Raw genomic sequence first — 21,765 nt, 5'->3', positions numbered from 1 at the left:
TGCCACAGTGTCATTATTGATACAACCACGAGAGGAGTGTTGACCAAAACCTATGAACCTATGGAAATGAAGTTGCATGATTTGTGTTTAATTTGCTGCAACTTAATTTGTCCACTGAATTTCACACAGCCAATTAAAATGCTCGGTTTGCCCACGATGTAGCATGGCCATATGGCGGAGGGTGACTATGGAGATCTACTGCTGCTGCAGATGTTGAAATTAAATATTTCATGAGTGCACACGATGTGTGAATAAACCAAAATGCCAAATTGGATTTGCATTTTATTCTTGTAGTCGGCTCTGCCTTGTGTGTCTTGCAGAAGACTTTGAGATGAAATGAAAATGATGGAAACTGGTTTTATTGTTAAAAAAAATAAAAAATAAAATTACTTTAACTTTTTTAAATAATGGGTAAATAAAGGATTTTAGAAAGGAATACCACAATTTAATATTTCTGTATTTAATTTGCATTCATCATGTTTTCATAGATTCGTATCTTATCTAGTTTTAGACACACGTCTTCAGGTCTCCATATTTGTAGTTCTTATAAGTTTCGGTGTAATTCTGACTCTAATTATACAATGTAGTGTTTTTTATTTTTATTTATTCCATCCTGTGCTCTTAAACAGAAACTGTACTATTTTACTTTAAATATCAGCAGCCCTGGATCTCCAGACAGTGAACTCTGGGCGAGACCAGTGTCCGCCTGTAGTCTTGACTTTGTACGTTTCTGCTCCTCCAGAAGCCAGATGCGTAAGTCGCGAACCCAGAAGAGGACTGTGGTGAGGGACGCCCAGGGGAAGCACGTGCACCTGGAGCGTCTGGACGACACCCCGGACGCCCTGCAGCCCGACGCCCTGCAGCAGCACCTGCACCGACTGCTCCGACGCTACTGCGAGGACGACCAGGAGGAAGGGGAGGAGGAGGAGGAGGAAGGTGATGAGCAGAAGAAGGAGGAGGAGGAGGAGGAGGAGGAGAGTTTTGACTGAGCAGCTGCTTCCATTGATCCCCTCTCTACATCTTCCACTGAATCAGATCAAATTGTTCCACACCGTCTCGTCCTCGTCCGTCCACCGGAGTCTTTCTTTCCCTCTTTGGTTTTGTGGAATAACGGAACAGTATTTTTGTGCTTTAACACTTTTCCTTTTGCTCTGATTGTGACCAAAGATAGCGCCCTCCATTGTTCGATTTTTGTCGGTGCTTTTTCTTTCTTTTTTTTTAACCCTCCGCCTGCTGTGGTGCGATGAGGCACGACGTCCGGCGAGGGTCGGATCGGAGCGGAAGGGGGGGGCGCAATCTGGGACTATTTCCCCTCGCGCACGGGCCTCTTCTTGAAGAACTCTTGTAAACATTTGTACATAGAGGAGATGAAAAGAAAAAAAAATCTTGTGCTTGGACTGGTAAAATAAAAAAAACAAAAAACAAAAAAAAAACAAAAACAGAAAAAATTCAAAGCATTTAATACATTAGCCCACCTAAACCTGCTGTACATGCACCGACTCAGCTGGAGAATGGCCACCGTACAGAAGAGATTAATGTTCCGAGGGGACGAGTGTGTTGTGTTTCATCGTGACGTGAACTCTTTCCACAGCCGAACCTCAGCCTGCTGATCCGTTTACAAAAGGCCACGCCTTCTGTCTTCCCATGATGCATCTGCCCTTCTTTTTGATTTTTTTGTGTGTGTGTCCGTCCCTTTAACGCGTGTCGTGCATTCACGTTTTATCTGCGTGTACATACCGAGAGAGAGGCTGGTGTGTTCCGGCAAAGATCGAGCACTTAACCCCCCACCACCGCCGCCACCGCCGGTCCTTACGTCTGTGTGTTTCACCCTCCACCTCTCCACCTCAAAGACTCGTGTATCCTTCCTCCATCAAGCCTTGTAAAGGAGAAGTTTGGCTCTGTTATTCTTACTCTCAACGATTCATCTAAAAGGAACCAAAACTAGCTGCATGCATCCAAAATCCAAAAACTCACTTTAGTTTTGGGGCCACATGCAGCCCAATTTGATCTCAATCGGGCCGGACCAGTAACAACAACTCCGGACTTCTTCTATTTGTTTTAGAGCAAAGAAGAACAAGTAAATTAGGATTATGTTCACATTTAATAAACTATCCTTTAAAAAAAATGAAATTTCTTTAGTGCAATTTGGGCACATTGCTGTCTGCTGTTGTGTCATGTCCACTTCTTTTTCTAAAACAGTGCGCAAATTAGGAATAGCAGTTATTTTCAATGAAAAATTTCAGTCTTCTATGTAATTTTTGCACTTTCGCAAATTCACGCTGCCGGCCGGATTAGACCCTCTGGCGGCCTGCTTTTGGCCCACAGGCCGAATGTTTGACACCTGCGTTCTATGGGGTTCTTTCAATCTGTTATACTTCCTGTTGTCCTCCAGGTCAAGTTTGACACACCCCAAATGTTTCTATAAAACACAATCTGATATAAATGTGGTTTACTGCCCATTCTGCAAAATTCTGCAAAGAAGTGCTGAAAAGAAGTTGGCTAAAAATGTGCAACACAGAATTAGGTGATGCATTTTAGTTTAGGGTTTTATAAATAGTCAAATAGACCCGGTCAGGACTGAAGTTGCACGGGCGACAGGAGGACAGTTTGGATTGTTTTTGACCCTATATTTAATAAATAAAACCGAATTGTAACTGAACTTATACATATTGATCCGCTGCTGAAAATAGTCCCTAACACAGGCTCTATTTTCTCCCATTTCTAATCCAATTCAGCTTTATTTATATATATGAAAAATAAAAAAATAAAAAAAATAAAACATGAGTAAAAAGACAACAGCATCCATATGATAAAAATAAAAATAAAATAATATCTACATCTTACAGGATGTCAAAGGCCAAAGCTGACCTGACAGAGTGGGCGGGTGTATGAAGGCGTAGCAGCTCAGAGAGGTAGAGCGGGATGAGACCACTGAGAGATTTAAAAGCAAATAAAAGACCTTCAATAAAATAAAAAAACTATTTGCACAGATTAAATTAGTAGCTTCCCCACAGGGTCAAGGATTACTCTGTATTAACTGGATTTTGGTTTACTTCGACGACAGCGTCATCTGGGCCCCAGGTTATTATCAAATCATGTCGGAGACACACTCCAGGCCTCCATATTTGTAGTTCTTTTTAAAGTTTCGGTGTAATTCTGACTCTAATTGTACAGTGTAGTGTCGAATTATTCCGCCACTTGCTCATAAACACAAACTTAAATTTGTCATTGAGCAGCTTCGACCAAACTTCGCCCTCTACCGCAAACGTGCGCCACCCTGATAATTTGTTGCCTCGGCCGCGGAAACTGAAAAAAGCGAGATCTTGTGTAGAACAAAAAAAATAAAAATAAACTGTGTTTCAGGCCTGATTGGATCAATTCAGCAGAAAAATACAGTTCAGAAATGCGCACAAATGTGAAATTTATCATTTCATGGCTTCCTTGTCCAACATTGATGGAATCCATTGGCACGCTGAGATGTATAATCATGGATAAAACCAATGGATAAAACCAAGTACAGAAAAATTTAATATATTATGGCTGGGAAATAGGAGCCCAAACAATGTCTAATTGCTTTTTATTAAATCAAGGTGTAAAAAATATATCAGGAACCAGTGGCTAACCTTTTGTTGTCTATCTCCTACACTCATTAGCTAGCTAAACTGTTAGCCTGGAGGCCTTCTGGTTGCCTTCTCATGCCGTTTTTTAATTTGAAAACACAGGTTTGGGTTTTTCACGCCTTCTGTCGTTTGAAGGCGTCGCACCGCTGCTGGTTTTGGTCTTCTTCTGAGATTTGTTGACACGTGAGCGTAAAAATAACTCCGCCAGACTTGCCCCTTGTAGTGTTTTTCAGACGTCACATAGCTTTGCTTTTTGCCGCCGCCGTCGTCCATTTGAACTTTCTCTTATCATGAAAGGACTGTCCGCTTGAAATCCGAGCAGAGGCCAACTCCCACCCGTTGACTTCAGTTGTCCGTCGTATCCTTATTTATTTATGGCCGTCTGTGCGTGACCCCCGTGTACTCCGGCGGTCGAAGCTGATAGTGCTGTGTGTGTGTGAGTGTGTGTGTGTGTGTGTGTGTGTGTTTGAATGTGCTCTGAAGGTGAATACAAATGATTTTCTTTTTTTTTTCTTTTTCCAAATCGTAGACAGGCGTTCAGACTGGCGTTCATCCACGTTTCAGACTCGCTATCTGTGTAATCCTCACGTTGCCATTGACTTTTGAGTGTGAGAATAAAAAAAAAGACAAGAGACGGAGAGCGACGATTTGATAAGTGAGCATCTTGTTTCCATGGTGATGACAATGTTATACATATTAACAGTGCAAATATCTAACGCGGGCATGTCTGACTTTATCAAATTGTTCCTTAAAAAAATAAAACAAAATAAAAAAAATTAACCTGAAACGCTAACAAGGCATAGCAGCTGCAGTGTGTACATGGCAGAACAATAAAACTGTACATGTGTCAAACAGGAGGTGATATGGTTCTTTTCTTTCTCAGAGTCTCGCTAGTGAAGACGGGAGGGAGGACGGTTACAGGAGTCACTGTAACATCTGGAGTTCAAGTGGACACAACAGCATACACAGCTGTTTGGGATTGGCAAAGAGTTATTTTTTTATTTTTTTCCCCTAATCAGCTGCAACTAGTGGTTATAGTGCGGTTTATACCTCTGTACGTAGCCGTAACCTACGTACGTAGCCTACGCCAGTACATGCTATACTTGTGCGCCCGTCACTTTGGCTCGTTAATTTTTGTCTCCACTTCCTGCTTCACTTTCAACAATAGGCGTGTTCGACTTCATGCAGATCTGTGCAGATCTGACTTGACGTGATGCATGCTGGGTTGAACAAGTTCATTTTAACCAATCATATTCGAGGTCTATGAGCATGAACAACCCGGCATGCATCACGTCAAGTCAGATCTGCATGAAGTCGAACACGCCTAATGTTTTCATCTCCTAACCTCCTCAGTTAACCTTTCCTCCATGTGTTCCATCTTTATTGATCCAAAACAATCAATTAGAAATTTTTGAAGATGGAGAAACAGCCGGAAATACTAAAGCGGAAACGCCTCTTGCCGATTTGCGTTGCCGTGACGCATAGTTACATTTCTGGGGAGGTGCACGTCAGGTTGCATCAACTCAATGCAGAAGTATACACCGCCTATTATAATCATTGGTACATGTGTAGCTTTGGACATTAGTAGCAGCGGTTACCAAAAACATGATCGTGCCACCAAAACCAACCCTCCACGCAGCTTTTTCAGTTATTTAAGTATTGTTAGAATATTAAGGGTGTCACGAGGAAAAGTAGCTTGTGTGATAAAACTGTTTTTGGGGAATTAAATGAACAAGTAAACTGTCATGTGGTCTGGTTTATCAGGTACCAGCATGCTGTTCACAGCAGATCCAGTAGGGGGCCACATACGGACCGATTTGATCTCAAGGTAAATTACAACAACTCCAGATGTTTCCCCTCTGTTTTAGTGCAAAGAAGAACATTATGAAAATGTTTATTTAATGAAATATCCTTTGTACGAATCATTTTATGAACAACCTGATATTTCTTAAGAAAATAAGTGCAATTTCTGCACATTGCTGCCGTCTACAGTTTAGTTCTGGGTTTGTCTTGTGTTATGTCCCCAACTCTGATTTAAAAAGTGCGACCCTTAGCGGACATATTAAGAATAGGTGCGATTTGCATTGAAAAATTGCAGAAAATGTCTTCTGTCTAATTTGTGCACTTTGCAAATTCATCCCTTCGCACCAGATTGGACTCTCTGGCATGGCCACACTGCTAATTTAGGCAATCCATTCACAGCAAACGACATATTATTTATTTATTTGGTATATAATCAGCTTTAATTAAAGATCACTGCGTTTGTTTAAACTGAGACGCTGTTAATCTACAAAGGGAAAAGCCAACATCTGGGGCTGAAAAACGAGCTAACGTGAAAGTGCAGTTTCTCAAATGACCACTTGGGTCAATCTTGCTAGTCGTCTGTCTATTCCTAATTTGTCCACTAGGGGTCACACTTTTTTAGTTAGACATAACACGACATCGAGACCCAGAACTAAACAGCAGGTGGTGGCAATGTGCAGAAATTAAGCTTATTTTTCTTAAAACATTTCAGGTTGTTCATAAAATGGTTTTTGTAAAAGGCTATTTCATTAAAAGTAAATATTTTAATAATGTATTTCTTTGCACTAAAATAAAGGGGAAAAACTGCTGTTATTTATAGGTTGGTATACCATTATGTAACTGGTCTGGCTGAGTAAGGGACTCGGAGTCAGGCACTGCCAAGATGGCGGCGGCTGGAGATGCCACACTGGGCTTCAAAACTCTTCAGGGAAGGTTTGTCCACCTATATTAACCCTTTATAGGGCACTACCTTAAATACTTGGAAATTCTAAATTCATAAGATGACTTTTCATTTTCATGTAGAAAATCCAAGATTAATGAAGTTACCATATATGGTTCCTCGCTCCATAAAAGGTTAAGTGTCTGCAGTAGTTCTACCAACAGCTGCCATCACAGAAAGGAAAGAAACAAAAAAAAACAACACATGTGGTCGTTTGGCATGAATCACACAGTTTATTTGAGATTTCTTAAAACATACATCAGGCTTGTCCCTTGTCTTGGTAACATCAAATACCGGCGTCCCCCATCAGGAAGTTTGATGCATTTTTACAAAGATAAGAAGAAAGTGCGCCGCGCGATGGACAAATGCGATCGAACCGAAGAATCTTCTCTCAACAATTCTGATGATTTTCATGAGATAATACACCACAGAAGAAGAAGAAGAAGACACCTTGGGACTTCTTCTCTTCCTGGGCTTTAATTTACTTTTCCCTCACCACACACATTTTTACAAAACCCTAACCTGTATATATATATCTTTTTAAAATCTGAATCTAAACTACCCTACAACTACCCTCTTTCCCTTAAACCTGACAGTGACACTAGAATAATAAAAAGTGTGTTAAATGAGAACTGGAATGGTGATTTACTGCTAACTATCAGTCCCCCTCCCCCCCGGTGTAAAAGTGAACGGACCCCTCGTGTGACCGTGGATGATTCTACTTGTCCAGTGTTGAACGTGGCGCTAGACACAGTGAAGTAAAGTCGGGAACCACCGATAAAACACAAAGGGTCTTAAAGGAAATAATGAGAGGCGGAGGGACAAGCGTCAATATCACGATATATAAAACGTAAACAGAACAACAGAACCGATAAAATTCACATAATTGGCTCCTTATCGTATGAAAATATGATCCGACGGTAATAGTCACAGAGTGGCCTTTTAAACGCTTTACATTCTATCATATCATTAAGAGGTTCTTCTCAGATGGACGTCCAAACACGCCAAAAAAACAAAACAAATAAAACACGTTCACTTGATTTTCCCTTTTAAACACGTAGTTAGCTCCTAGTAAACATACTTAGCGCCCGACGCCCGACTCGGTTCTCCGTGGATGCCGCTAAAAAGGTCAAGCAAATAGTTGTTTTGTGTTTTTCTTTTACATCAATTACCAAAAGCTACACGTTCACCAAAAACGAAGCAAAGCAAGTGTCCGAGCTTTCGACGCGTGGCGGTTCTGAAAAGGTACACGAGTTAAAAAGCGCGGTAGGTTGGTCGAGAAACGTCACGATAGCTCGAAAACGTGTAAAGAAAGAGTCACTACATGGCGTTCAAAAATGAATCCAGCGGCTCCCGTGGAAGCCACTTCTATTTAAAATATACCCATCTAAAAAAAAAAAAAAAAAACAGAAAAAACAGTAGAGTAATAAAACATGCTGTGGATGGAGGTCTCCTGAAATGAACACCACACACTCTCACTAAAAAAAAAAAAAAGTGATATTGTCGAGACTTCTCTCCTTTTTTTTTTTTTTGTTTTGTCGTAGTCGACGTGTACGATAATCTTCAGTCCAGCAGCGACAATATGTAAACAACACACTGAGAGAGGGCGGAGCTCTAGCAAACAAGGGCAGAGGGGGTGTGGCTTAGGAGCTTAGGTTTTTTTTTATGTTGATGGACATGTGGTAGGCGGGGTGTGGTCAGCTGACTGCTGTAGGCTGGAGGGTGTTTGTCGCCGAAGACCGTCGTCTCAACTGCAACACAAAACACACGTGTTAACAGATTACAGATTAGGATTTCACACTAATATTCACTACAGCTGTGTACAGAAACTATCCACTCCAAAACCATCGGATTTAATGAAGTTAAAGCATAGACAGTATAAAGATGGAAGGCGCAACTTCTCCTCAAAAGTGAGGCCAAAGCAAGTAGAGCTCCCCCTGGTGTCTGGCTGCAGGATAGGTCATAAGCTCCACCCCGTCCATGTTAGTGGGCGGGACTTGGGCTTAAACTAAAACACTAAAATACAGGTCAAATATATTTTTTTCATTTTTGTCATTTTAGGTAGTTAATATAATGTTAATAAATGTTCAAGTGTCAAGTTTTTGGACAAGTTCAGTTTTAGTTAGTCATTTGACGCTATAGAAACAGGATGTGACATAATGGTGACTACTAGTTGCCATGCCAACTGCTCCGTAAAGTGGTCCTGTGGGACTGTGAGAGTGGAAAAAAAAAATGTAAATAAAAAAATAAGTACAGTGTATAATCCAATATTTCCTTGTAACTGGTGGAGGTAGAGCAGAGTAATATTAATTAAATAGTAATAAAAAAAAAGTGTGGTCGGGGCATCGATATCGCGGCTCTGTGTGGCTCCACTCTCGGGCAGTATGGTGGAGACTCTCGCTCTAAAGTCGCAAGATGGCGCCGCCCACATCCCCGGGAAAATAGCGTCAGCTTGGCCAATGACAGGAAGCGGGGACGCGTAGTCCATGTTTATATACATTCTATGAGTTAAAGTCTAAATAGAACATGGACGTTCCATCCCAGACATAAGTAAACCTCACTGAATATCCCAAAGACTTTTAACTACACTATAGATTCCTTCTCAGTACTTCATCTGGTCATGGTCGTTCTATTTATTATTATTTTTTTTTTAATAATGATGCGATATTTTATTCCGACTTTCACAACCTTTGACGAAAATCATTTAAGTACAGTACTGATGTTAATTTGGAGATGTGTTGAGGGTGTGCGTGGTGGGGGGGTGACGTCCTTACATGGTGGGCACGGTGGGCGAGCCGGAGCGGTGGAAGTGGATGTTCTGCCATTTGCTGTCGCGGCGGTGCCAGATGCGGGTCTCCTCCGACTGCATGGTGCGAGGCATGCCGTTGCTGTCGATGTACTGCGTGAGGCGGATGTAGGCGATGCAGGCGGCCTCGTCCCCGATCAGGTGGACGTGGGGGTTGAGCAGGATGGTGTGGATGGGCTTCCCCTTAGACAGAGCTGCAAAGGGGGGGCAGAGGTCAACGGGTTAAAGCTCCTCTACCAGACTGAGAAGCTTCCTTCATCGGCATGTCTCTACGAAATCACAACAACCAGGCACCTGTGTGATTCTGAATTTTCTCAGGCATAACATTATGACCACCTTCCTAATATTGTGTAGGTCTCCCTTGTGCCTACAAAACAGTTGTTAATGTTATTCTCAAACTCAACTAACAGATAATATATGCCTTAACTTTAACGAGTCATTGCAGAATATCCAACAGAAACTCTTTACCATTCTCAAAGTAGAAGCGGTGAAAGTCCGTGCCCTCCACCAAGTTGCCCAACGCCTCCGGCTCAAAGGACGTGAGGCCAGGGTCGCATATCTTCCTGAAAGAGCAAACCAGGCAGCAACGTTAGAGCCACGGGAAGACGTATTCAAACGACAAAAATAATTAACCAGACAACTGAACAGGGTCAAACTCACGTGTAAGCCTCAAAGTCTCCGTTGTTGATGGCCTCAATCAGCTGCTCCGTCACTTTGATGATCTCCTGCTTGCGGGCTGAGAGGCAGAGAAGAAAAACAGACTTTACATTTGGACCGGCGAGCCTCGGGATACTGAACAGAGCCACAGGTTGACGGTTAAAAATGGGCCGATGCAGAACACGAGAACAACGTCAACGCCACGTCACGACATCAGGATGTTCACATAACCACAGACTGAGAGAGTGTGACATGAAGATGAGCGAGGGGAAGAGGAGGTTAGTCAGCGTGGTCCAACATGTGACGACATCAAAATTACCTTTCATGCTAAGGAGGTAAGCTAGGAAACAATGAACGGAAAGAATAAGTGTTGCGGTTTTAAGTGCACCCACTAACACACAGTTACACGACACGGTGATGTCAAGACGTACAAAGTTTCTGCACACACGAATGCCCCAATACTGTAAATCCATTTTACCTGCAGCAGCATCAGATCCATTGTAGTTCTGAGCTAACTGAGCACTCACAGTCTGCTGTGCAACGAGCCCCTCAAGTGACACCATGATCAAAAAACTAACTGCTGAAAGGTGAAACATGTTCCTCCCTAATCTCTCCGTCTGCGTCCGACACTAGTAGCTGCAGCTTCGGCAGATGAACTCATACAGAAGCAGAGCGGAGGAGGCAGAGTGCTGACGAGAACAAACCAGCCGCTGATTGGCTGCGTCTGCAGAAAGGAGAGCAACGTCCATCTGCTGCACTCACGGTGGACTTTACTTTGCAAATAAACTCAATGCTGACCAGAGAGAGGCTCCACATGGGTTTTGCTTATGTGCACAGAAATATAGAGAACATAGGGAAGTGACAAAAATCAGACAATACACTGAATGCACCTAAAATAATGTCTATAAAAATGTAAGAATCAATTCATTCTTAAAGTGTGCAAAGAAATGAGAGGAATAAATAAATATAATAACATATCTAGGGAAATAAAATACATTTAAATATATGAAAAAATGTATCCAAATTTATTAAATAATAAACTTATTTCTAATGTCATGCCTTGTGCCTTTGATGCACGTTGGTATATTTATTGAGTCATTTATTAAATTAAATGGCCTTTTCTGACTAAAAACCACAGACAGTTTTGGATAGTTATTACATTTATGGCATAGTTTTTTTTTTGTTGTTTTTTTTTTAATATACTTGCATTGTTCTATTTTTTATTTATTTTTGTTCCTTAAAAGTGTCTCGTACTTACACGGCATGCTGCTCACTTGTGCCTTAAAGGGGAATTACCTTTTTTGTTACAACTTGGACCTTAGTTTTGGCATAAAATATGATCGTTTACTCACCCATATAACTTTTTTGAACTTTATAGTCGTTCGGGAGATATTTAGATCAGTGTATATCCATATAGTGGGAGTGACTGGGGCACCGAAATGCTAAACAACGCATTATCTGCCGTGAAACTTGTTAATTTCACCAATATTTTGTTGTCGTTTACAATCGTACAATACATATCGTACTATTTGCTACTACTAGTTTTTTGCAACACGTCTGGATATTTTTCTGATTCTGAGTTTGTGGATGAACCATAGCAGTAGCAAATTAAAGGTAAACAAGCCGATCGTCGCGGGTGCGATGATGATAACAGGTAACTCCGAACTCAACGGGGAATAGCACTAACGTATCATAACAAAATATTGGTGAAATGAACGAGTTTCGCAGCAGATAATGCGTTACTTAGAGGCTGCGTTTCGGTGCCCCAGTCACTCTCACTATATGGATATACGCAGATCTAAATATCTCCCGAACGACTGAAAATTACACAAAAGTTATATGGGCAAGTAAATGATCATATTTTATGCCCGAAATAAGTTCCAGGTTGTAAAAACAGCAGTTCCCCTTTAAATCTTAATCTTTAATCTTCTACAAAATATTTTCTTTTCAAAAAAAAAGAGAAGTGGATGTTCTCAAATGTTAAACTCTGGGCTCAGACTGATTCTATTTAAATTAGGAACAGTCTGTTCAGACAGCGGCTCTTGTTCTTTAAAGATCAAGTCAACAATCTCTAATATTAACAGGTCACATTAGCAGCTCTTGCTGCAAGTTATCTATGATACCGGCACCAAAAATAAACGGCATTTAAAAGGAAAAAGAGAGGGCTCTTGTATAGTCTTCACGTATTTTTCTATACAAAAGTTACAGAATTAAAGAGCAAAACACCCAAAGAGAGGCATGACAATCACCCCCAGCAAGAATCAGCTCAAAACAAAATCAAAACTGTAACAAAGATGTAAGAAACACCACCTGATTTAAGCTACATGGACATCATATCCACTCTAAAACTATAAACCTGTATGGAAGATGTGTTCTCATTAAAGGTGGGGGTTAAACGTGTCATTATAGATTCTCACCAGTGGGTGGAGCTATTGGACAGCAAATTTAGATATAAAACAACCACTCTGTAATTCTGTATCAACTTGTCAAACTATTTTTAGTACAATTGGAAAGGCAGACCAGTTTCTTATTTGTACACTGAATCACAAAAACTAGCCCATAAAAGGCTACCTGTTCTCTGTTTGCAGGCAAGTTTCATTCACAAAAATGTTTCCAAGTAATGGGTTTGCCTCTGCAGATTTTTCAGTCCTAGTGCGGTTGGGAATCAGAACATGAAAGTGGAAATATAGCAGTGCTATAAAGTTTCCTTTAACGTGCCATTGCAGTACCAGGACATCAGAATTAATATTTTTTTCTGCTTTTTCAACTGCAATGTTGCCTAGTAGATCCAGAACTATTCAGTTAAAAAATGTCCTACTAACGTGTTTCTTTCTACGGCACGAAGCCTGCTTCCTACAGAGCTCTTAGGGTTTACACTGGACTTACACTGGGAGTCGGCGGGGCCCAGACAGTGTCGTGGGCCAGGGCCCTGGGTGGGTGTGTGATGGGTGCTGCAGTGGCATGTGGTGGGATGATCGGAGAAAAAGACCAGAAAGGCAGATGTGAAGAAGAGGAGCAGGTAGGCAACCACCAGTGCCCACAGGATGTACTGGCAGCACTCCTCACCGCTGGGCCAAACACTCGGAGAGTACCAGCAGAAGGAAGAGGAGGAGGAGGAAGAGGAGGAGGAGGAGCGGGAGGGGGGGAGGGGAGGGAGAATGCCGAGAAGTGGATTGGTTTAAGTGCTTCAGGTGGTAGATAGGGGGGCTGGAGCGGGGTGAGTGCGCTGAGATGGAAATTAGATGGAGACGCGGCAGGATGGAGAGAAAAGGAAAACATGAAATGAAGAATTCATGAAAAGCATGCAGGAAATGACAATTTGTTCAGAGCTTCATATTCTTCCACAAGCTAAGAACAAATGGCGTGGTCAGAGCATGGAGCAATGTTCAGGGTGGTGGTGTAGGAACATGAGCCTCATAGAAAAAGCATTAATATAAAGAACATCTTCATCTCATTGCATCCCTGCACCTACAAAACAGACTGGTTTGGAGAGTTGCGAAAGTGCTACTTCCGGCAATTAAGTTTGGTAACAACACGAGAAGATACAGTTCAAAATAATAGCAGTCCAACATCACTAACCAGATCAATCACTCGCTGGGTCGAGGGGCAGCAGATAGTTTGTCAGAAGACCCCCGAACACTGAATTAAAGCCACAGTACACTGTGAAGCATGGTGGTGGAAGCATCATGATTTGGGGATGTTTCTTGTACTACGGTGTCGGGCCTATTTACCACATACCAGGGATATCATGGATCAGTTTGAATACATCAAAAAACATGAAGAGGTCATGTTGCCTTATGCCAAAGAGGAAATGCCCTTGAAATGGGTGTTTCAACAAGACAACGACCCCAAACACAGCAAAAAGTGACAAACTTGTGGGGTGACGTCAAAAAATGCTGTTTCTGAGGCAAAACCAAGAAATGCAAATGTAGTCCAATGGTCCTGGGCTGGAATACCTGCCACAGGTGCAAGAACTCGGTCGACACGATGGTTATACAACTAAATGTTAGTTCAGTGATTCTCAGGAAGGTTAAATAATAAAGGAATTTACAGTTTATACAGTAAATGTATGAGTTTGTATAGAGTACTACAGAGAGTTTGCAACGTTCCCAATACATTGGCGTATATGGAAATAAAAGCTGTTACGAGGATTTCGAGCTTTACTCACTTTTTTTCTTTTTTTAAACACACTGCTATTATTTTGAACACGACTGCTTTCATCCAGGAGGCAGCATTAGCCATTCACTGTCGTTTCTAACCAACTGACACAAGTAAGTCTAATAAATTCGGTGCTGTGAGCTCCGTTTTGGTCTCCACCAAGCCATTACAGCTAAAATTGCTGAGTGGTATTGCCGGTTGAGAGGGAGACCGTAGATGAGAGCAGTGATACAGAACCGTGAGACTCCAGGCGGCTGCAGAGTAGGTGATAATTCACTGTAAGGGCGATCATTACTACTGACAATTTTCACATTACACACAGTCATCTGATCCATTAAAGCCGCTCGGATGAGCTAAAAGACTAACCTGTCATTTTTTCAACCTTTCATCACTAGATCCACCTAGCACTGAAGGGATAAGATGGAAAAGATGCAGCCACCAAGCACCCACCAGATTTGTAGAGAACTTAGTGCAAGATTTCTAGGTTTTATTTATTGGTTGTAGGCTGAAATTCTGATTGGGGGCTACAAATCCGAAAGGAGGGGGAGGGGGGTGGTGGTGATGTGAATGAATGAGCAGGAAGAAATGATGAGGAGCACGGTGCCATAAGTGGAGCAGTGTAAAGCAGTTTCAAAGCGTTGTTGAATACGGTTACTGGAGCATTGAGCAATGACGACCTCCATCAGCCGTGTATTACAATGGAGGCCATTTATAAGGGGCAGCGGCGAGCCCTGTATAATGGGCCTGTGAATGTGCAGAAGTACATGTACCGTCAGGAAATTCTTGTGTTTTATACAGTAAGGACAAGGTTCATTTCACCAAACATAAATGACTAAAGTCCTTTCCCTTCTCTCTTTTTGTATCACTTCTCACTGTCGTACTAAGACTTCCACTTTGTTGCCACATCCAACAGCTTTTTTTAAGAGGAAGCCACCCAAAGAGTCCTAAACTCTGCATCAAGTCCATAAAGGCAAGCTCTCATGTGTTACTACTAAACTGTAACTCAAATAGAGGTGAGTGGAATCTGTGCACTACGCAGATCAGCCTTACCCTGAATATTTGCCTGATTATCTCTACATCGTTTATCTAAAATGCATGTCAATCACAGATATTTAAAAGACTGTAATATGTCTCAATGTGAGTGGTAATGTCGACAATGTCAATTGTGCAAGTAGCTATGGGACTCTGGTTACAGGACATTTTAAGAAAGTGACTCAAGGCTGCAATAGTAGCGTGGCATCATGGGTAGTTTAAGGTAGTTTGCGTCGCCGTAATGTTTCAAAAGCCCCTGCTACGACCCTGAATGCACCTGTAGGAAGCGCTGTACACTGTAAAACGTTTCAAGTCAGTTCACCTGCTTCCTTAAAAATGTGACAAAGCTCAACCTGAAAGAAACGTCTGTTTCAACTCAAAAAGCCAAGTCATTTCTTCTTTTAACTTGACACCTGATAGTTAAAACAACTCACTAGGTGACATTATCCGTTGAAGAAACTCAACCCTAACCCTAACTCTTGTCAAATGAGCTTCCAGTTCCTCACTATGCCAACTCACATTTCCAAGTTAAGATCAATTGAACTAAATTCGTATCATTTTACGTTGAGAGCAATGATGTTGTCGTTTCTGCTTAAATTTCTCATCTTGACGACTAATGGCAAGTTTTAAAGTTCATGTCAACCTCAGACCGACTCATCTCACATCTTGTTTGTTCAGGAAGTCGACATTTATTTTATTTAGGCAGTTTAGAGGGGAGGACATTAAAAGCCACTCTGGAGTGCATTCCTTCCTCCATCCATCCATTACGCTTATGGTGCCAATATATTTGCCGATATTGTAATGTGGTTTAACCCTCTTTTGTGGAGCCTTGTTTCAAAGGTATTGTCCTTTTATAGTAATCGTTCTGTCTAATGGCAGCGGCCTCTATATTTCCCAGTATTTATATCATATCACCCCCCCCCCCATCACTTTTTTCAACTGAAAGCTTAAAAACATGAGTTAAATAAACATTGGCCATACAGACAAAACTCACAGGAAGTCAAGACAATGGATTACTTTAAGTAAGTAAGTTTAGAAAACTTGCTGAATTGAGTTCAATGTCAAACTTGGAGTTACATTCACATAACTTAATGGGGCTATAATGTTTTACAGTGTACTTGTGGTCTTGTTCTTTGTCGCTGCCAAAGCACTGTTTCAGTTCAAAGTAACATCTGACCAAGTACGGTCCAGATCCGCACTCGGCCCGTCCGTTTTATCGAGGATGCATCTGGAGGTAACTCGTGCAGACATGGGACAGCCAGGTATCAGGCATCATTGGCTGCTCTGCTGTCCCAATTCCTGAATGGCTTTGCTTTCCCTACTCCAGAATTGAACTCGTCAAGTCGGAACTACTGAGTACACAAGTCTGAAGTACGGGTACATGATACTGACTAAAACACCCAAAGTCTTCTGGGAAGACCCTCGCAATTATTGTCGCTCCCGACTTTGGTGTACCCAAAACGCCTAGAAACTGATTATCAATTCTCCCTGTTCGGCTGAAATGACTGCTCCCTTGGCGAGGTGAAATATCAATACCTTAACGTTAAATATCAACTCACATAACGAACCATTTAATGTGATTACTGGACTAAAACACATCCTTGTTTACTCAAATTAACATGACCGTAGGATCAATGAGTCCACAGACGGCCTCTTAAATCAGTCAGGCCACGGTTCATGTACACTGTACAGTACTGGGGCAGTAATCACATGCAAAATGAAGATATACGGGCAGAGAAAAGTAAAACTTAAAGACGATAATACGACAGAATCATGCAACAAAAACATTCCTGTGGAAAAAAACAATGTTAGAAAAAACCCGTAAAAAGAAAATTAAACTTTAAAGTGTGATGACAAAACATCAGAGGCAACACTTGAGGCGCGTGTCCCGCTAACAGGAGGTCAGTTTGAAGTTAGTTAGCTTAGACATGCCTACCTCTCACGTCCTCGTCCTCGATGGTAGTGTTGGCACTCTCGCTGGACTCCTGTAAAAAAAAAAAAAAAAAAAACCACACAAATTAATTCCTGTCAGTACAACCAGCCCCCGCGTACATGCACAAACGAAGACAGACATCTCAATTCCACTGAGTCCGGTATCCACAGCAGCTCATTTCATCACCGTCTATATGAGCACCTGTTAGATGCTAACTTAGGGCTGGATTTCTGGCACAATCTCGGAGCCACCAGGCAGATGGTGAGAGGCAATAGAAAGGACATTACGGCGTGATGATGAGAATAACTGACTCTTCGGTGGAATGTGTTTTGGCATCGTTCCTCGGATGCTTCGTTTTGTCAAATTAACAAACAAGACAAAAAAGCTGCACGGCTTCACACTCTACCCATGTACAATATGCGTCTACACAACACTCTCACTACACACAGAAACAGCATACTGTATGCTAACGCTATGACCTCCATCATATCACTGCACAAAGCAAAAAAGTACAAGCATGCACGAGGTCTCACAACGCTAGCGTATGGATTATACATGAAGATGTAGATCCATGTGTCGGAAACAGCAAATCACCTAGACACCTGTAGATGGACTCGTTCTGAAAAAGGGTTTGGCTTGGAACAGCTTTCCATGCCGTTCGTTGCATGGTCTCTAATTTGTTCCAGCGGCATGCACAATCCCTTTTGTCACACAACTGCAAGAATGATGTTATGATGTATATATTCATACATAGGATAGTAAGCTATACATGTTAATTTTTAAAAAAAACTTACATGCAACAGTTTATAACATGCAATATTTAACAGATTCCGCTGACCCTTGTTTTCTCACATGGCGTTGACTTTTAAGAAACAGCCGATTGCACACAAACAACCACAACATCATCAGAAGCAACATTAAAGGGGAACTACTGTTTTTTACAACCTGGACCTTATTTCTGGCATAAAATACGATCGTTTACTCACCCATATAACTTTGGTGTAATATGTAGTCGTTCGGGAGATATTTAGATCTGCGTATATCCATATAATGGGAGTGACTGGGGCACCGAGACGCAGCCTCTAAATAACGCACCGATGCAATAACGGACCTACACACCCCGGATGATGATAACAGGTAGCTCTGGACTCAACGGGGAATAGCACTAGTGTATCATAACAAAATATTGGTGAAATGAGTGAGTTTCGTGGGAGATAATGCGTTATTTAGAGGCGGCGTTTCGGTGCCCCAGTCACTCCCACTATATGGATATACGCAGATCTAAATATGTCCCGAAGGACTACAAATTACACCAAAGTTATATGGGTGAGTAAATGATCGTATTTTATGCCAGAAATAAGGTCCAGGTTGTAAAAAACAGTAGTTCCCCTTTAAGGCTCTACTCTAAACGGTGCACACGACAGCAGCGGCAAAACTACAGCTCTGGACCAGCATGTGATCAGCTGTGTACCTTGTTTCCATCAGCTGGGTTGTGGATAACAGTGGTCTGAGGCTCCTGATTTGAGAGGACCGACAGTAGGAAGAGACGTTGGCGCAGAATGAAAGTGAGTTAGGGGGTAAAAGATTAACAGAGAGAAGTATTTAGGACAAAAATGAAAGCACGAGGAGAAGGAAGAGTGGGAAACTGACACAATCACTATTTAGGGAAAGCAAGTCTTCACTAAAAACAGAGACACTACAGCATACTGATGCACTATTATACACGTATGGGATGATATGACAATGGAAGCTTTGAAAATCCTCCTGAACATCACGTAAAGTGTGTCATGTCTTTTTAATCACAGATGAGCAGGTATCATTCTGACATCAAACACAGACACCACAATTAATTATCTGTTAATGCACTCCTTATCTGCCTTTCTTGACAGAAAGCCGTAGGATACAGATATGTTTTCAAGAGCTAAAAACACTCAGGGAAAGGGTTACACAAAATGCATCCATTTGACCAAGTATACACAACTACACAGATATCAAACACATACTTGTTTTAAGAGATTAAATCAAAAATCCAAAAGGTAACAGAAGTACATCGTCGGAGTGCATCTCCCACTACATGTACTATACATTACGTGCAATTGCAAAATTATTTTGCTGTACACTGGTGCTTTATTTATGTGTCCCAGCTGAGATTATAAGGGAAAAGTTGGGCTATCTAGCAGTGAACTCACAGTGACTGGGTTTTCTGAGAGAGTATAGTTTATATAGTGCACATATGCAGTTCTTGTACCTTTTTTCCCTGTACTCATTTCATTTAAGTTAATTAGTTTAAGTTTTTATATTTTATGTTATGTTTTATTTTATTTTATAATTATTATTTTTGTATATTTTATTTATTTATTTTTAATATTTTATTTATTTATTTATTTTTCGTCTGATCTACTGTGACCAAGCAAATTCCCTCGTGGATCAATAAAGTTTATCTAAGAGCAACATGGTCCCTAGTTCACCTAAAGTTGATGCTACTTTTACTTAAGTTGCCCAACTGAAGGAATTGCTATTGCTTTCTCTCCAAAGGGGAAGATGAGAACGGATATCAAACTTGATGTCTGTGCACTCATGGAATTGGAAGCTGCGGTTAGCCTAGCTTAGCATAAAAACTGGAAGGACAGGGAAAAGGCTACCCTGGATCCCTTAGTTAAAGTGCATCCCATTCAGCAAATATTCAAATAGTTGGAAGTGACGGTTACACAGGAGCACTGTTGACTAGGGTTAGGGGGTTTAATGTTACTTCCTGCACATTACTCCCATCTACACACAGATTACACAAAACAAGATAGACAGGTTGGAGCATTTCTAGACTTTGAGGCGATCGAGGCAGTTTCACCCCTGCTTATGCCCTAAGCTGGCGAGGCCGTGCTCCATACCTAACACACAGATACGAAACTGACATTTAGTCAACCAGGAAACCCTTCAACCATTTCAGTAACTAAACTTCTTTTGCGTAGGCTGCTAACTCAGAGTGAAAGCTAATAATTATAGCTTGCCTGATATCAGTTCAGTTTGTGATGAATGAATTAGGCAAGTGAACCGTGGTGGTTTTGGTTTCTAGTTGCACCAATCCACTGCTCAAAGCCTCTGACAAGCTTCTTATGACTTCTCATAAATGCAACGATTCCTGTAACAGTTTCTATATTACAGCATTATTTTAAGTTTTTCAAGTTACAGCTAAGAGCACCTACTTCCTGTAGACCCCTTCTTTGAGGCTTTTACAAAAAGCTTGTCTCAGCGTCTTTAGCTTAGAATGCAAATGAGCCGCTGCCTATACACCTTTTCTCGGATTGTCTTTTCCTTTCATGGATATCCGGGCGAACAACCCATAGATAACAGAAATATTATACGGAATGCCTCTTTCTGCATCTCTCCTGTTCCCTCTTTTGCAGAGATGACTAGTAACAGGCGGCTGCGGCTCAGTAGGTGGCGTGGGCGCCTGCGAACCACAGCGTTGGCGGTTCAATCCGTGGTACATGACCACATGCAGAAGTGTCCTCGAGTAAGACACTGAACCTTGAGTTGTTGTGCACTGCTTGCACTGTGGCTGCATCTGCAACCTTTTACGCTGTGGTCTGCTGGTGTGGTGCAGCCACAGATAGGGACAAAAAAAAAATAAGACTGGGCAAACTGATAAAGATGGCCGGCTCCATCCTGGGCTGTCACTGGACTTTAGGAAGTTCCTTCAGCTAGAGACTGCTGCACCAACAGAACAAGAAAGACGTCTTCTGGAGGTCCTTTGTTCCTTCGGCAGTCAGACTCTTTAACGTCAACATTTCTTAGCTCTGCTGCTGAGCTTCTTTCTTGAACATGTAAAGGACATAATACATACCAACTCATTCCTGTATTACTTCATCTCATTTTGGTGCAATACTTGGTGTTACTCCTATTGGAGTTTGTCTTTACTCATGAATGTCATTATGTATATTCAGCCTCCTTACCACCTCAACCTTCCAACACTTTTTTTCCCAACTTTTTGGTTAGCTACTGATGCAGTATGTGAATATTGTTTGTACCTCAACATATTTACTTTTATATAGTCTCTCTTGTCTTACCTTATTCTATTTTTTGGTATTTTGCACTGTTGTCACCTGCTGCTGTAACACCTTAATTTCACCACAGGGATAAACAAAGTCCTATATTGTCGTATCTTAGCTTAGCTTAGCTTAGCTTAGCTTGTCACCCATCCATTGCAAGACTCTGCGATCTTTAGCTTGAACCGGATAATAAAATAAATCTTAAATCTAACCTTCAATTGCCAAATAGCTACTTAAAATGACTGAAAACAATTAATCTACGTCTATTTTAGTGTTTTAGTTTGGCCCAAGTCCCGCCCACTAACAGGGAGGAGGTGGACCTTATGACCTATCCTGCAGCCAGCCACCAGGGGGAGCACTACTTGCTTTGGTTTCACCTTTGAGGAGCAGTTCTGCCTTCCATCTTAGCTTAGCGCCATTGTGACCTCAATGCACTATGAGTACTTCACATTTTCACAGCTTTTATAATACAGATAATAATAATAATACAGAAGCTAACATTAAACACATGTATTTACTATAGAGAGACATTCTTCTGGAGCTCCTCCACCTTAAGACTTCTAATAATGTCGATGAACAAACTAGTGTTGTCTTGGCTGACAACAAAACATGTGGCAACAGTGTATTAGCCACAGTTGGCATGCAATGGCCCTAGTGCCATTACATCCATCATCAACAACAAAGGAGAATGTAGCCCATGTACAGCAATGCGGCAATGCAATAAAAACAATCCCAGAAGTGGTTGCGAACAGCTGATGTCACACAACCAC

At 41.5% G+C, this 21,765-nt stretch overlaps 1 protein-coding gene across 4 annotated transcripts in view; it reads right to left on the bottom strand.

The window, feature by feature from the left end:
• Nucleotides 1-6,572: 6,572 nt before the first annotated feature.
• Nucleotides 6,573-21,765, bottom strand: part of camk2d1 (calcium/calmodulin-dependent protein kinase (CaM kinase) II delta 1) — a 102,966-nt gene continuing 87,773 nt past the window's right edge. For all 4 annotated transcript variants that reach the window (XM_084547068.1, XM_084547066.1, XM_084547067.1 and 1 more), the window contains exons 14-18: nt 16,953-17,001; nt 9,830-9,905; nt 9,638-9,732; nt 9,138-9,363; nt 6,573-8,114 (exon numbers count right to left, since the gene is read on the bottom strand). In XM_084547068.1, coding sequence (XP_084403194.1) covers nt 8,111-8,114; nt 9,138-9,363; nt 9,638-9,732; nt 9,830-9,905; nt 16,953-17,001 — 450 coding nt within the window. In that variant the 3' untranslated portion in view covers nt 6,573-8,110. The remainder of the gene's footprint in view (nt 8,115-9,137; nt 9,364-9,637; nt 9,733-9,829; nt 9,906-16,952; nt 17,002-21,765) is intronic.

This window comes from Chelon labrosus (assembly GCF_963514085.1).
Source record: "Chelon labrosus genome assembly, chromosome: 1".
Lineage (NCBI taxonomy): Eukaryota > Metazoa > Chordata > Actinopteri > Mugiliformes > Mugilidae > Chelon > Chelon labrosus.
Note: the sequence above shows the minus strand (reverse complement) of the source record. Positions and strands in the feature narration are given on the sequence as shown.